The sequence below is a fragment of the Poeciliopsis prolifica genome, unplaced genomic scaffold (genome assembly GCF_027474105.1).
Source record: "Poeciliopsis prolifica strain line A6 unplaced genomic scaffold, Auburn_PproV2 SCAFFOLD026, whole genome shotgun sequence".
NCBI classification, from domain to species: domain Eukaryota; kingdom Metazoa; phylum Chordata; class Actinopteri; order Cyprinodontiformes; family Poeciliidae; genus Poeciliopsis; species Poeciliopsis prolifica.
The window spans coordinates 4,235,067-4,252,341 of record NW_026562401.1 but is presented as its reverse complement, the minus strand read 5'-3'; the positions used below and the strand labels follow the sequence as shown (position 1 = coordinate 4,252,341).

General features: G+C 39.9%; 1 protein-coding gene across 3 annotated transcripts in view; it reads right to left on the bottom strand.

Moving 5' to 3' along the window:
• The window catches only part of LOC129371546 (threonine--tRNA ligase 1, cytoplasmic-like), a 35,097-nt gene that overhangs the window by 5,307 nt on the left and 12,515 nt on the right, over positions 1-17,275 (bottom strand). Inside the window, exons 1-11 of one of the 3 annotated variants that reach the window (XM_055048173.1) lie at positions 10,456-15,362; positions 6,623-6,804; positions 6,433-6,547; positions 5,583-5,704; positions 4,900-5,008; positions 3,661-3,725; positions 3,497-3,575; positions 2,831-2,977; positions 2,643-2,741; positions 1,068-1,237; positions 283-445 (exon numbers count right to left, since the gene is read on the bottom strand). In XM_055048173.1, the coding sequence (XP_054904148.1) occupies positions 283-445; positions 1,068-1,237; positions 2,643-2,741; positions 2,831-2,977; positions 3,497-3,575; positions 3,661-3,725; positions 4,900-5,008; positions 5,583-5,704; positions 6,433-6,547; positions 6,623-6,804; positions 10,456-10,527 (1,323 nt within the window). In that variant the 5' untranslated portion in view covers positions 10,528-15,362. Of the gene's footprint in view, positions 1-282; positions 446-1,067; positions 1,238-2,642; positions 2,742-2,830; positions 2,978-3,496; positions 3,576-3,660; positions 3,726-4,899; positions 5,009-5,582; positions 5,705-6,432; positions 6,548-6,622; positions 6,805-10,455; positions 17,273-17,275 lie in introns of those variants that run through there. The other 2 variants (XR_008607161.1, XM_055048172.1) reach the window with 2 other exon arrangements.

Sequence of the window (17,275 nt, the reverse complement as noted above, 5' to 3'; positions counted from 1 at the left end):
AGCGGATATGATGGGAAAGATCCAGGTCTGGATGCAGCAGATCAGGATGACTGTACAGCTGCAGCGCCACACATGCGGAGGTATCGTGTTTGAACGGGACAAAGGGTCACATTCATCCAGCCAAAGGCCTCCTGGAATGTCTCAGGAGTTATTTGTACAGCCCATCTAATTACCGTGCCACATGTGTCTCCTTTACAGTTTCAATTTAATTGAAGCACCTTCAGGGATATAATGTGGCTTAAATAGATAAAAAAAAAAAAAAAAAAAAAAAACATGTTCTACCTGCTCCGGCGTGCAAAAAATGTGTGCGTCGTCCTGGCAGAACCTCCGGACGCGAGTCAGCCCTCCCAGAGCTCCAGACAGCTCATTACGATGCAGAGCGCCAAAGTCGGCCCAGCGCAGAGGAAGCTCCCGCCACGAGCGAACCCGATGCTCAAACATGAGACTGAACCCAACAGAGCAGAGTCAGTTCCCATCGAAATGTCCAAATGTAGAAATAAGGATGATATAAACAGCCTTTATTATCCCGCAAAGCATAAATTCAGGTGTAAAAGCAGCAACTGACGTGAAGGGTCACACAAAAAGTTCTTAAAGAGTTAAAAGCAACATATAAAAAACAAGATTAACATCAACGAAAATAATGCTGCATATTAAGAATGGACAATAAAGCAATAACAAGGTCGGTGGTATCAACTAACTCGCTTTCTCTGCGGTTACTGAGCAACTCACTCATTTTTGATTACTTATCAACAACCTGCTCGAGTAAACAGCAGGGTGAAGTTTCGCCACTCATAAATAAATAAATGTGTGGAGTGAAAACTGGGTAAAGCAGGAGACATCACATCACAAGTCTGGAAGTAAATCAGGTAATTAAAGCAAAAAACTAATCAATAATTATCAATATCAACTGATATGAAACACTAATATCATGATCAAAATATTGTGCAGTGTATATCTGTGTACAGATGTGGACTGACAGCGGTTACACTCCTTTGTGCATTTCGGATGCGGCAGTCTGTTGCTGAAGGAGCGCTGTTTGTTACGTATTTGTGTGCTTTTGCTTTTACCAGTGTGCAGGGCAGTTCATGGGCTTCAGAGCGAAGGTCTGAGCGCCCTCCGAGGTCACGGTGAACATGTTCTCGCTGTAGTGCTCCCAGTGGCCCGAGCGCTCCCATAAAGCAGTGCTGTAAAGGGTCGGGGTCACGACCTCGGTGAAGCCTCGCCTTCGGTACTCGCTCTGTGAGGGGTCGGAGAGGGAAGGATATGTGCAACAATGAGCGAAGGAGTGGGTAAAACTGTCACAACAGCGTCACGATTAAACCAAGACTAACATCCTGACCACGGACACACACTCATAAATCTTCAGGGTCGTAAACTGAGCACATTAATGGGAGAATTCAGTTCGCAGAAGAAACAGTCATTACCAAGAGGAACGAATGAAAAACCTTCGGCTGCTGATTCTCATCCAACTTTACTGCCATCACACCAAGGCATGTTTTGTATTTGGGTTCGGCTCAACTGGATTAAAGGGTCATTTTTATTAGCAGTTAAAATTGTGTATTGTCGCAGCTTCAGATCTAATTTCTAATGTTTCTAGAAGAGAAATTAATGCCTGAATCTGTCTTGGAGATGGACAAACATTTCATCAGACTATGTGCTCTGTTCCATATCAAAGTTTGTTAGATGATATATGAGAATATTGAGCCAGATGTTACAAATCTAAGTTTGTGTAAAATGTTTAGATTTACATCTAGTAGATTTAGTCTTTTAAGACTTCTTTAGTCTATTTAACTTTAGGAAAACAGTAAACCTGCATTTCTGGGTTTTCTTAAGTTTCAAAAGGTTAAATTTAAGGTTTTAAAGACCTTCATAAGACCATTATGGCTCAAATGTAAAATCTGCACAAATGACAAAAAACCAAGTTAACATGGTCATGTAGTAACTTTGAACTTCTGACTTTTTTGTATTTTTGCAAAATTATTGTTGCTTAGCTTATGCGAAATACATCAAATTTGTCCAGGTGTTGTATTTTAAGCCTGACGTCTCAAAACTAAATAAAGCAATCTGTGTCCTTTTGACTGATATGTATCATTTTACAGTTTGTGATATTTTATCTCCACCAACTTGAATCTAGATTTTTTTTTTTAAGTATAAAGATTGGATTATTACATTTGAGACCAAAGTCCAGGATTTTTTTAAAAATAAATGATCTTGACAAATTAAAAAAAATGGACATAGTCTACTTTAGTCCAAAAGCTTTGTATAAAATATTAAAAATTAAGATAATCTGCTGATTCAGTATATTTGCCATATTTGATTCCAGTCATTCATGTTAATTTGAAAAGTTGTTCAAAATATTACTATAGTCTAAAAATATATGTTTTAAAACATCTCAGATTTCATGATTTTATTTACCGACTGTTACTCCAGCATGAAACTTTTTTGTTGTCTGTCGACTCTAAATATTTGGCATAAAATTAACTCCACCTGAAATGAACTACAATAAAGAACCAGCCTTTTTCCAACTATTTGAAGCACAAAATTATGCATTTTTTGACTCCATTGACTCTGCCAAACATAATGAGTCAATTTGGTTATAAAGCGGCCATAAGTAGTTTAAATGTTTACAAAAAGTAGAGCACCTTAATAAAGTCAGTGAGGGAGTTGTAGATGTGGGCTCCTTTAGGCAGAAAGAAGCAGCTGCCTGGGCTCACGTCGTTGAAGAAGAACAACTCCTGGTCCTGAACAAAAACATCAAATCTATTTACTGATGAGAGGAAGGCTGATTTTACCACTTAGTTTCACTTCTGGGATGCATCTCTCATCTCACTGTTCCTATCCGCCGGTGGTCTCTCCTCCGTGCCTCTTCCTGCTCCCTCTCCCACTCCTTCCTGTCCTTCTCTCCTGGAAACGCCACACCTATCAGACGCGTTAAGCCGCTGGACTCCGTCTGGTTGCACAGCGTGACGGAGGACAGCTGGAATGAGAGAAAATAATGAGCGAACAAACAGATGGCAACAGAGGAAAGGAAAGTGACAGGCTGGCAAAAAAAGGGAAGAATGTGATATTTATCTGATGGAAAGCATTGTGTTAGTGCTTGGAACAGGAATACGGCCTCTGGCAAACACAACATCCTGTCACCAATATTTTCAGCCTCATGCTGTTGTGGAATTCCAGTCTGCCAAGTGACAGACCAGCACAGAACCAGAGCCACGGATCAGAAAAATGAGGAAAAAAATTTTGACTTATTCAGGAGAAAAGCCACATGAGATAAGGATGGAGTCATCTGATTATAGTGTGATCCAAAATTCTCAATCATCTTGTTTGAAGCGTAAAGAAAAGACCAGAGCTATAAAAGGAAAACATTTGTTGACTTTCTAGAGAATAGTTATCCATCTTTAAGTTAGAATTATAAAAAGGCAAATGCATAAAATTACAGGGAAGTTGAGCAAAGAAAAATCAAGAAAACAAGCAGAAGACAGAAACAGCCACACACCTGCAGCATCTTAAAGACCTTGAGGAAACCTGTGTGTGGGAGGAGAGGCCCGTCACACACCGCTAACCTGTCCCCACATCTGAATCACACACAGGATAACAGCAGGTCACATTTTTGTTGTTATAAAATAAACAAACAGAAAGCAAGTCAATATGAACACATGCCTGTAGACTGTGATGGTGGGGCCGTTAATCTGCTCCTCAACAAGCTGCATCCGTAGTTTACTGTCCTATAACACACACACACACACACACACACACACACACACACACACACACACACACACACACACACACACACACACACACACACACACACACACACTGCACTATTAAAAAACACAGATGCATTATAAAACAAGTGTTGAAGTTATTAAACTCAGAAGTAAACTATTAGAACTAAATATGAGACTACAAGACTGAGTAACACCATGACAATAACGAGAGATAGCTTAAAAATGATACTTTAAGAAATGAAATATTACTTAAGGCCTCCATTTTTTTCCCTGAGTTCTTAAGTCTTGATTAAATTCGGTTTTCCGGAGTATGAAAAGCATTCCTCCTTTTAGCTGCTCAGCACAGGAACATATAACAGTAGAGCCAAACTAAACAGAACAAGTCGTTTTAAAGTATTTCATTAAACTGGATTGATGCGGATGCTCCAACATGTCTGACCTCAAGCGTTTCTGTTCTTGCTTTAGTTTGTAATCTGTGCAAATCAATCTGGAAAAAGTCTCCATTTTCCGATGAAAGACGTGCATGGAGAGAAATTTACAGACTTACCGTACATCTGAGCTGAAACCTGATGAGGAGTAAAACCCCCTTGTTTTTATCAATTTAATCAAATCTGTGAATTCTCCAGCAAGCACTTTTGTCAGTTTGCCTTTCGTGGCTTCTGGTGATTTGAACTTTTTCTGTGATTACACTGCAACAGTTTTCTTTAAACCAAACACTGAATGAACTACTATTACTGCTTTCTCTCCTCCTTTAATTTAAATTTCATCAAATACCCAACAATTTCCCACTGCTGATTCTCCTGACAAGGCAGAAACATCAAAGGTAGTTGTGTGCCTACCTGCAAAAAACTATTAGTCAGTAAAAGAGTTTCTACAGAGCACCTTGAAGTGCTGCATCTCTCACCTCCTCAAAACATGGAAAAAAGTTATAAATTTAAGATGTATCTATATGTAATTTAGGCTCTGGAATGAAACAATCGATTAAATATGTTAATTATTAAGTTTTGCGCTTTTTAAGATGCAGCAGAAATCCCTTTTTTGTGTGCAGCTATTTAAAGGATTTACAGTTTTAGATGGCAGGAGGATAAATTGAAACAAGAAAGGACCAAACTGTTTGTAAAAGGTCCCGCATAAGAACATTAAGAGACCTACAGCAATAATTACTGACCTGAAACAGTTCATGAAGCTCTGCTGTGTTCAGGTCCAGTCTGACTAAAGGAAGTTTGAGGGCTGCAGCCTCCTTACATTTAGCCTCCACGTCACTCAGCAACAAGGAACTGAGGAAGAAATGAACAAATTAAAACTTAAAGCTTCCATACTTTCCCAGACTCATTGTGTTTTAGATTTTTCCAATACTTTATAACCTTGAGTAATAAAATATCAGCTTCTCCAACTTTATTCTCAAAGAAATCATGACAACAATCATGAAACTAAAGGAAAATAAAGGGTTATTTCACTTTTTTGGCATCTAGATATAGTAGGATTGCATGAAATCTCTAGAAAATCTAGACATCCTTCATCTCAAAGTATACGAACAGAAATACCTTCACTTCACATATGCAAAAGTGAAAAACTGCAAAGCATCCGTTTTCTGAATTTTAGGGGCCATGAATTTTTTGGTTAATGCATAAGAAAACCCTCAAAAAGTTGATCCTCTTCATAGAAATCAACAGTTTTACATAATATTTTTACCTTCAAGATATTAGAATTACAGTTTAGAAATTAAAGTTTTTCCCCCCATACATTTTATTTTTTCTATATTTACGCAGACGTGGAAAATAATCAATTCAGATTCCATAACTTTCCAAAGTTTTCAAGACTACACAAGAACCCCGAGTTCTTGTGTCTCACCTGCTGCTTGGAACATAGTCGCAAAAAAGTCCGAACTCTGACGCTCCTTCCCTGCACACCTCTGCACCAAACACCCCTTCCAACACACCGCCAAGGACAGACGCTCCTGTCCTCCATGCTGCCTGTAAATTAGTTACCGAGTTTATTCGGCTCAAAGAATAAACCAGAGTTTTAAAAAAATAGAAGGTGTCCATAAGGTTTACATTAAAAAAAAAAAAAAAAAAGTTTACATTTACAGCAATATCAGATTTTTCCTCACTTATAAGGAGTTCAAAGTTTAGAGAAAAAAAATACCTTCTGGGAAACCAGTCGGTAAAAAAGGTTAAGAAAAGAAGTATGCCAGTAAGTTGAAATAATGAGAATAGAGTGATAATATTATGAGAATAAAGTCAGTGTTGCAAGAAAAAATTGGTAATAATACCAAAAAAAGCCATAATACAAGGATAAATTCATAACATTTCCAGAAAAAAAAAATCACAATATTAAGAAAATAAAGTTGTGATCTTAGGAGATTAAAGTAGAAATTTCACAGTCTGAAATTCTGAAATTTCAGACTGTGAAATAATCTTGACTTCAAATAATCTTGTGAATTTATACTTTGGTATCAGTTTTAGAAATAGATTATATTTAATCTTTAAATGCATCAGCATGAAATTATTATTAGTAGGAAGATTTTGAAATTACTGTTTCAAAGAATGAACCACATGGACTGAACTGGTCATGTCATGTTTTCTCAAAGCTTTGCTCTCATTAAAATGACTTTTTCTAGTAATTTTGTGACTTTCTTTTGGGAATACTGCATCTTTATAATGACTTTATTGTGGTATAATGACAGGTATGTCATACATACCTGTCTCCCTTCAGCAGAGTCAAACCCCAGAAGCTGCAGTTCACAGTCTCCCTCTAGAGGTCGTTCAAGCTCCCACAGCTCCCCATTCACTTTACACACCAGGGCTCCTTTCACCCTGAAATAAAACATGGATTTACACCTGCAATCATGCAACACCTCAAAAACATTTCTGCTTCTCTTGTGTATTCACCTCAGACTCTGCGCAACATATTGCGGTGTGGTTACTCCAGCTGTTCCCTTCACCGCCTGTCCATCAGATAGGCGGACGGAGAGAGGGCTTTCTCTAACTTCACGTCTCCTGTTCTTGTCTCTTTGTTCCCTGAGAGACTCAAAGACTCGCAGGCGCTCTGACAGGGCTGGAGACAACTGGAGCTGCAGAGGAAAAATATTAAAAAGAGTAAGCAGGCACATCGTGAAACATGACGAAAGTCAGGGAATGAGTAACAGTCATTAAAATTAAAAGCATTTCATCATTTCAGTTGTAAACCTCATCATAAAGCAGTATTTTCCTAGCAGAAACCCATGTTTTCATCTTTCTAAAATAATGGCCTAGGTCACATTTTTTGCCAAAAGTGACTTTTTTTTGTGCTTAAAGCATATTTTGGAACAAAAGTGGTGGCAATTGTTTTGCCAAAACCTCTTACCACTATAGTAGGAAGGTGACGATATGTAAAAATTACCGTACATCTCTTAACTGAGTATTTTATAACAGCCAAGGGATTGGAGAATGATAAGTTATGTCATTTCATTTGTTTCTCCCTGCCAAATAAAATGAACATCCAGTCATGATGATGACTCAAAACTCTGGTTCTCATACCTCTGGTGGTCCTCAGGCTTCCTCTAGTGGCAAAAATGTGAAATTCAAGCTTTATGTCTAACCAATAGGGTAAGGCCATCACAGGGACGCAGCACATTTTTTTATTTCAAGGTTGTAGAATCAGATTTATGGACCTTTCATTACTTTAATCAATTTTCTTAAATATACAAAAGAATATTCTAAATATTTGGCAGATATTTCCACAGATGTTGGGTTTTAAACATTGGACATCAATCAAATATAAAAGAATTTAAAGTAGTAGAAAAGAAAGGTCAAAAAGGGAAAGGGAAAATAATCAACCTAAAGAGGAATGGCAGTGTGAGAAAGAAAGAAAGAAAAAAAATATAATTCATAAGGGAAAAAATGGGATAGAATGGAAGACAGAAATAACCAAAAGATGGAATGAAATCATAAAAGAACAGGATTAAGGAGGAAACATTGGGAATAATAAAAGGAAGAAGGAATGAACAAAGGAACTACAAAATGACAGAAATAAGTGGAGGGCAAAAGGAAAAAAAAAACTGTTTAATAACAGGAAGGATGAGAGGAACAGATGGAATAATGGAATAACAGATGGAAGTAAGAAATGTTTTTAAATACAATCTTTTTTCCTGTATTGCTCTAACGCTAGAAAAAAAAAAAATCAATTTACACACTCATCCAGACTGTAGGAACTCTGTACTCAAAAGGTATGTTGGTCAAGCAAGCTACAAGATCCTGGAATGTAAATTTTAAAGAAGATGTGCAGAGGAGAATATCCAGAACAATTTCAGAAACTGGAGCGAATGACAGTGAACCAGAAAAAAAAAAAAAAACAACTAATGTTTTAAGCAAAATTATGTTTGATTTCTCCAATGCTTTTAACACAATTCAGCCTGATTTGCTTTGTCAGAAACTCCAGAAGCGGAGACCTCAACAATCATGTTGAAGGACCATGTGTCTTGCCTGGTGATCAGCAGCACAAGGAATAGTACTCTGACCTTTTAGATAAACTATGTACACTTCAAACTTCCAGGACGAAACAGAGTCCTGTCATCTGCAGAAATACTCAGATTATTCTGCAGTCGTCAGATGTATCAGAAATGGACAAGAAGCGGAGTACAGAAGTGGACCACTTTGTGTCATGGTTTGGAAACAACCTACTCATCTCTAATGTGAACAAAGATGGTTGTAGATTTCAAGAGAAACAGGGTTAGAGCAAACGATTCCCATCATGGGGGGGAAAAGTAGAAGTGGTTGATGAATATAAATACCTCAAAGTCCAGCTGGACAACAGACTGAATACGAGATGCAAAAGAGAAGCATCTACAAGAAAGGATAGAGCAAGCTGTATTTCTTGAGGAAGTTCTTCAGTGTTTGGAGCAAAATGCTACAGATATTCTGCAATTCTGTTCTAGACTCCTCGAGATCATCTGGAGAATATTGTACAAATGAGATTTCTTCATAAAATGAACATTACAGACAACCCAGTGCATCCTCTTCATGAAACTGCTTTACAACAATAGACTGTCTTCAGCCAGAGGCTTTTTCAGAAGTGAAAAATACTGACTCCTACAGGAGATCCTTCCTGCCAGCAGCATCAACTACTCTGAAGAAATTTCAATGAGTTAAAACATTTAATTTCCCTTTGAAACTAATAAGGTATCTTTGAGAATACCTTATTATTATCCAAAAATAGTTCCTTTGGAACTAATAAGGTATTTTTGAACTGACTTTTGAAAAAGTACTGGTGGCCATTTAAGTAGCAGCATTTGCATTATTCCAGCTAGAAAACGTGAATTTAGCTGTGGGACATTAAAGGCAACTCTCTTTGCAGCAAATGCATAACGCCATTCCATCGACAACTTTGATGTCTGTCCTTCTGCTATAACTATTATCAATATAAGTAACTGACAATGGTGATTTGTTTTATTTTTTTTTTAGATAAAATGAATGTCAATACAGTCTGCCTGATACATTTGACAGATATTTGTCATTTGGCATCAAGTAAACCAAAGACAGACATATCTGCAAGATGAAAAGCTTTTCTGTGGCTATGCTGACAGTAAATGTGAGGCTGCGTCCATTTATCATTTAAACACATTCAGGCAGACCAGTCAGTCTCTGTGTACTGATTTATTAATAGTAACCCTCCACTTGAAGCCTCCTTTAGACACCGTTTGCATAACAGAGCAGATCTAAGCACAATGGATCTGTCACATGAAATGTCCCAAGTACCATAAAAAGCTACAGCTTCAGTCAGATCATTTAGGTTTACAAATGCAAAACTGTTATGCCGAAAAAGTGGCAAAATTCAAATCCTAAAAGAAAAACATCACAAACATGAAAATGTTGATCTTGAGAAATTATTTCAAGTGTGGAATGCCAAGCTGAAAAAGAAAGTGCTGCATCATTGTAATAACTAGCATGACATTATGAACAGGATGAGCGCCCTGACTTTGCAGATCCATGTGCAAAACAGCAAAGAACTGTGTATTCTGCCACCTTTCTGTAAGAGCCAGCATTAACTTCTACAGCAATCTGAAATAGAGCAAGTCATCTGTCAGATTTTATCAGATGGTGGTTTGAAAACGTTCCTTTCTTGGGTTGCTTTTGATTATTATTCACCACTGCAGACTTGCTCACCCCAGAACAGCTGCAGGTTTGGAGATGCTGTGACCTACTTTAGTAATCAGTCCCATCCTTGTATCCTTATGAAGCCCAATTTTCCTGCTGGCAACACTAAATCTGAGGTGAGGTAGCTTGCTGCTTAATGTTGTTAACTCATGTAAATCCTAATGCTAATTATTGAAAATGAAAATATTCAGCTGGGGAATGTAGCTAAATTTCCAATCCCAGAAAAGTCCAAGCATTACACAAACATTTTGTAACTAATGACAATATTGACAAATGGTATGGTTTTAATTTTGTGGTAACTGAAAAAGGGCGTATATTAATAAATAAAAAAATCTGGTTCCATCAAAAATATTCCTATTAAATTACTTTTCCCCCAAAGGACATTTAATTTAATTATCATCTAAAGCAACCCGTTTAGTCAATAATAAAATGTGTAATTACACTTGATAATAAATGTACAAAACAGAATTTGTTTACACACATATCAAATGGACATCAGTTTCAGCTCATGACATGACACACAGTAAACACTCTGCCCTGTATGCTAACTTTAGCATCAGTTAGCTTCCCGTTGCCACAAGTTTCCGCACCTTGCTGTACCTCCTTCCTGCGTGGAGTGTCGACCTACTCACGAGCAGCTTAAGCAGCTGCGTCACCGCCATCCTGAACGCACCTGCGCAAGAGTTTATTTACAAACATGCCTCATTTCTCTGTCTCCCTATATGCAAGCGGCCATAACACAGGAAACACGAAAGTCGGCAGAAGCAGCGGTGACGTTCGTTGAGGTCAGACTCGGTGACGCAGATTCGGAAGCAGCGTGCGCGTTCGCGGCTAGAAGCCAGAGCGCGCTTACACTTAAGAGATGCGCCACACAGAGAAAAAAGGAAGGAAGGATGCAGGGCGCGATACACTGGAAACCGAATAATTAGAAGTTCAAATTGAAGTTATTAGTAATTAATTTAAGTCAGAAACTCTTTAAAATTTCACAGTGGGCATTCTGCTGCATACGGGCGATAAGCAAGGTGAAAAGGGGCAGTTTTTGTGCCTTCTCTGGTTTTAAATACATTTATTCATCTAGTTAACAGCCAGGTTGATTTCCCAAACATTTTCCCCTCAACGTAAGCATTCCTTCAGTAATCAGACATTCGCAACACATTTTAATCCTGCAGTTCCAAAAAAATATCACATTTAATGTTTGATTTCGAGAATGTGCGAGCAGCGATCTTGTTTACAGACGCACTGAAATACAACGCACTTCCAAATTGAAAAACTAGTTTCAATAATTGTAGATACTGTACTTTGAATTTCAAATTTTGATTAATCCCATTAAAATCTTACTCATCAAGATGAGGCTTCAAGATGGAGTACCACCAATCTGCCACATGAGGGCGCTAGGGCATTATAAGAGCAGAGTCGATCACATCTTTCAGCATTCCATATATTTGGCATTATTTTGGTGTCTGACAATTCCCATCTTTAATCCACAGACATACTAAGTCATTTACTACAATCTAACTCAATAGGGGTACTGTATGTGCTCAGCATCTTCATGAGCTTCCAGCTGGAAATTCAAAACAATGCTCACAAATGCCAAAAAATGTCATTAAAATATGACACGTTTAGATAATTGCCAACAATAGATTTGGAGATGAAAAAGTTCTTTACTGCTTAACATTAGGTTGATGGTGTTTTGCAAATGCGTAAAATACTGGGCCATAAAACATTGCAATAGGTAATGCAGGGTTTGCGATTTTAAGCGGCAAACTTTGGGGCAACTAAAGGTAAAAATAGTTTTGGACATCATTAAATTTATGTTTTTAAAGAGGAATCTGCATGGCAGATGAGACAAAAGTAATAGGAGCATATGAAAATAAAACAGCTGTTGCAATAGGGCAGCAAAATGTGCCGACATATTAAGTGAAACCATTATAACTGGACTTCAAACGATCTGCTAGAACTTAAGACTACAATCTTCTATAAAAAAGTGCCTGTTTTCCTGGAGAGATAGACTTGTATTCTCGTTAATAGCCGCTGCAGAATGTGTGCATGTTCATCACAAGAGAAAGGACTGGACACTCAAAAACCAGTGATATAGCATCATTGATGAGAACAGCAGTGAAACGTGTCAAATATATACAGACCATCAGCTTCGGTACATCTTCAGTCATTTTCAAACTCAACTTTTCAAATCAATATTTTTTTGTTGTGAAAGAAAAATACATTTACAAACACAAAAAAGAAAAAGTTCAACATGTTTGGTGTTTGCAGATGTTTAAGAATTAAGCTCGCTAATAACTTTGCGTGTAATCACTGCAAACTAACTTCATTGCTAGCGTTGACTGCAGAGGTGACAAGACAGGCATCGTGAAAACTGTGATAACAGATACATTTTAAAACGTGATCGTCACCAACGTCATGCAGAACGTGGAGCATTACTTGAACTTAATCTGCAAAAAGAGCAAAAAAAAACAGATTGGACAAAGGAGTTATGGGGCTTGGAGGAAAACAATCTGCACCTTTCAGGTGGGCGAAAGAATGATCACATCTTGGAAACAATTGCTGCCCCCCTGACTCCCTAGCATTCTAAGTTGAGCTGAGAGGTGCAGAAATGCTCTGGGGAAAAAAAGCACAGGAGCTTGAAGCAGGAAAATGAAATGAAAATGTTTAGATGCGGATTGTTTCAAATATTTCTTCCTTCCCATCCCCAACTCCCCTTTTAAACTGATAACCAGAAAACTTGCAAATGTATATCCTGGAGAGTTGCAGAAAATGAAAGGGCAAAAAGCTTTAAAATAAATTCAGCTTTTACTGGTGTAGCATAATCTTATACTGAAACGTTAAGAATAACTGCCTTTATTTTTTTTAAAGTTATACTTTGAGATGTTTAAACAGTTAGTCTTTTAATGGACAAACTCACTTTTGCCAAAATGCTAGTATACCCAATAACTATTTTTAACTAAATCTAACTATTTGTTCCATACACTTTTTACTAAATCACAGTGTAAATTAATTCCAAACCACAAGTTTCTGTATTTTGGGGCATAAATAAGGGGGTTCATTTGTTTTAGCAGCTGGACCTGGGACCCATATTTGTCTTGAACGGCATGCCGGATGGTACCAGAAATAAAAGACAAATAATCCCAAAGCTCACTGTAAGGGAACTGGCATTTTGGGGTCCAAATAACCATAGCAATCATTAGAGATGGCTTTTTCAGTCATAGCCAAACATGGATTTATCTGAACTACCAGGACTTTAACAGAACCAGGTGTTTAGATCAGATGATGGTGGATCGTGGGTGTCCTGACAGTTTTAAACGAGTCTCTGCTCCGACACAACTATCTCCACAAAGTTCTGCTGAGGCCTGATAATGAACATTTGATTCTGGTGTGTTGAACCTGGGAAAACACTAAAGCATGCAGGATAGAGGAATGGGTAAGATCCCTCTCTCCATAAGCTCCATTGTTTTTAAAATGTTAATACAAATCCTTGTCCCATTAGAAAATATTGATATTCTCTTGTGAAAGTGTCAAAAATGTTACATTGAATAAATGTACTCAAATTAAATTTAGATTTTTTTGATGTTGTTAAATTGACAGCATAGGATTAGGCTACAAAAAGATGCATTCATTTTAAAATATTCTTAAATATATTTTCCTGGGTTGCCCAAAACGTTGCATGCATCTGTATGGAGTTTATACAAAGCAGTGCTTCCTGAAGAGTGGGAGGAAATACAGCCCAACGGATAAAATGATTTAATTCAAGGAATAGGTTGCAACCAATTACAAATAACCCCCTCTTCAAATTAAACTCTTGATTTTATTCAAGTAAAACTACTGTCCCCATCTCTTTCTGCGATTCAGTGTTCATAAATGAAACTTGAACAGAACACATGTTATGTCTGTGAAAGAAAACGCTAAATTATCCCAACACTTATTCAGAGCAGTGATTTCAAAAGGAGAGGGCAAGGAAGTTATGCCAAACATTGCAGGGGAAAAAAAAATTCAAGGTTAAAGCTTATCCAAAGGCCTTGATCACAGTGAAGACGGGAAATAAAACAATCACTTGAGACATTTTTAGAAATAAAAGTTTGAAGAAAAAAAAAAAAGGTTTATCAACTCAGTCACTCTTTATATTTACAGGTTTAGAAATGTACAGTAGGGAGGAATAGATAGATGCAAAAAGGTTGAGCAAGAGAAGAAGAATATTTACAATAGGTACTCTGGAAATCAGAACAAGCGTTAAATTCAACTACCACAACAAACGCCACATCAAATCAAAATAACTTTCAAATCCTCAGTGTACAGCTCTCACAACAATTATTGGTAATGCTGCTAAAGATGTGTAGGAAGCCTTGAAATGAGTTTCCAAACTATCTCCCTTACCACGCTCCTTACTCCTACCATGACATACTGGCAAGACTGGTTTGGGTCCTTTACACCATTCCAGTTTTAAAAGTTACAACTATTTTTCCGACTGCAGGCAAGAGCTTACATACGATGTTCTCTTGTGTTCACCATTTTGAAGATTGTCAAAGCTCAAGGAAACTTTAAGTCATGGATTAAAAGGAAAAAATATAAGTATATTTGCTGACATACTGGCAAATTTTCTTAAAATTTCAGTGAGATTTCACAGCTACAATAACATAACAGTGAACATTTCTACACATCTTTATCAGAGGTGCTGCTAAGTGTAGAAGATGCTGTACACTCTTGTATTTCAAAGAGGAGATTAGTTTGGAATCGGTTTGCTTTCATTTCCGGGGAACATATCTAAACATTTTAGAAAATGTGATAAATCCCACTGAAAGGCTTCATTCTTTTTAAATGAAGCCAGATATATCGGGGTATTCATTTAGCTCAGCATAGAGTTATAACAGTGCCAAGCAACAAGTCTGCGTAAGAGTAAATGCTCTAGATAGCTTTTTTTCTTCTATACATTTGGGAATAATTGTCTTAATCTTCAGAGATTTTATCCTCATCTTTATGCTAAGCTTCAAACCAAGTTGGCTGGCATGAGAGGTAATCTTTGTGTGTAAATCTGAGCACAAGTGAGGTAATGCACAGACATCTTAAAATGCTAAATCATTCATTTTAGGTTCTTCTTGTGTCTTTCTTCTGACATCTCAGGTGAAGTAACCCCAGAATCACAGAGAAAGAAAAGTATTGTTTAATTTCTGTGTGAACTATCTGTTTTATTTTTGTAGTTATGCCATTCAAGGTAAAGCATCTAAATGTGTGGAGAAATGGAAGAAAGCAGGTTATACAACACTCTGCACTATGTCACTGACAACCTCTGAGTACAGGGTAAAGTGAGTGGCCACTAAAGCCGAAGCATCAAGACTTGATCAGCTATTTACACACAACCTAAGGTAGGTTTCCTTCAAGCTAAGTAACAGAGTAAAGATATCTGGGCTCATACCAGCAGGGCTAACACACACTGCACTGTTAGATGTGTGGCTTGCTCTTCTCATTCAGCTTGTCATAGTTGACCGCTTCAGTAGCGTGGGGGAAGGTAAGGCCTCTTCTGCGCATGGAAGGGACCGCCGCCGAATGGAGGTCCGGCTCGTTTCCCTCCATGAAACCCGCCCCTGGGGTGGTCTTGAGACAGGCTGCGGCCTCGCATCGCGGGTCTCTGCTGCATGGGAGTGGCGAGGATCGGGGATCTGGACGTGGGTAAGTTGAGGAGGGGGACGGGGTTGGAGCCTGGGTTGTGGGGCGCAGCTGGAGGGCTGGGTGGGGGTTTGGAGAGAGAGGAGTCTCCTGCGGGAGAATTAGGCGTGGAGGGAGAGGGCGTGGAGGATGTCGGGGAGGGGTGAGGTAAAATTAAAGGCTCCTTCACTCTGCCGAGTAAAGGCGGAGGAACGCCAGGCGCACCCGGGCGGTGGAGAGGGGGGGTATGGCGAGGGATTAAAGGCTCTTTAACTGTGCCGGGACGGGGAAGTTTAGGAGGTTCACCTAGCAACGATGACATGAGTGGTGGAGGGGTCACCTTCCTTCCTCTGGGCCCCATTCTGCCGTGCTCTGCACCTTTGGGTCTTAGTGATGGAGGAAGAGGCAAGCTGTGGTCCACGGGGACCAGGATCCCCCCCACCATGACGGAGTGGGGCAAAGAAGGGTGAGGCGGTGGAGGCGAGAGGCGGTGCATGGAAGGAGGTGGAGGCAGCCGAGGGATCGGGGGAACAGAGGCGAAAAAGGAGGCGGAGGGATGAAGATGAGGTTGAAGCATCGATGGAGGAGGAGTCTGCATGTTTTCAGGGTGGTACGGCATTGGGAACGGAGGCTGAGGAGGGGGGAGAGGAAGAGACGGAGGAGGGTGAAGATGTGGGATGTGGTGTGGTGGAGGAGGAAGAGGAAGCATGGAGGGGTTCATGTCTTCAGCGCCTCCCTGACCCATGTTGTGAGGAGGGGGTAAAACTTGGGGTGATGGAGGCTGACCCTCCAAGTATTCTTCCTCTTCGTACCACATCGAAGCCCCTGGCCGACTCCCGGCTCCTCCCCCTCGCCGAGAGCCTCGACCAATCACACGGATGCTCTCAACTGTCTTGATGCGCTCTCCGGCTGATGGGCGGTTTGAATACCCCAGAGTTTGGATTGGTGCTCCTTCGGTGTGGGGCGACACCAGTGTCTCGATGCGATGGTACTGACCTTCCTTTGTGTCTGCTAGCATCTCTTTCCCATTGTCCTTTTTTCCACCCAGACCCGCATCGTCGGAACCGGTGCTCGCCTTCCGAGAGCCAGCAGAGAGTCGCCGCTCTGCCAAAGCTCTGCTGTTCCGACTCTTCAAGTCACCGCCAGAAGAAGACGACACCTGCTTCCTCATCATGTCTTCGTCGTTTAACTTCATGCCGCTCCTTTTTCCTGCACCAAACCTTGAAGAGGAGAAGCTAAGAAAGTCTCCGTTGTTGCTGCTTCCAGTCGGGGTGACTGCAGCATCCCAGGGATCATTGCGGTAGGCTGTGGGTGAGAGGTTATGGCTGCCAGAGGAGCCCAGAGATTCTGGCACGCCTCCAGGTGTGTCCATGATCTCGTCCTGCGTCGGCGTGCCCGCAGCCTCATCCCTCACCGGGGTGCCGTCGACGCCATCAGGACTCGCGTCGCCCAGCGCCAGGCTGAAGCCTGGATTACCCTGCAAGAAACTGTTGATCTTCGATTCTAGGCTGGGGGGAGAGGAAGAAGGAGCTGAGGTACGAGGAGGGGGTGGAGGTGGAGGTGGAGGAGAGAGCTGGCGCTCCTTCTCCCAGTCTCTGGCTCTTCCAGGTTCGTCTTGTTTGAGACTGTTCCCCAGAGGGGGTTTCGTCTTCGGGGTTGTGGGGGTTATCGGGGTTTTGACACTGGATGAGTCTGGGGAGGTTCGGTTGGAGGGAGCGGTGGAGGTATTAGTCACACTTTGAAGGAGAGATGACAAACCTG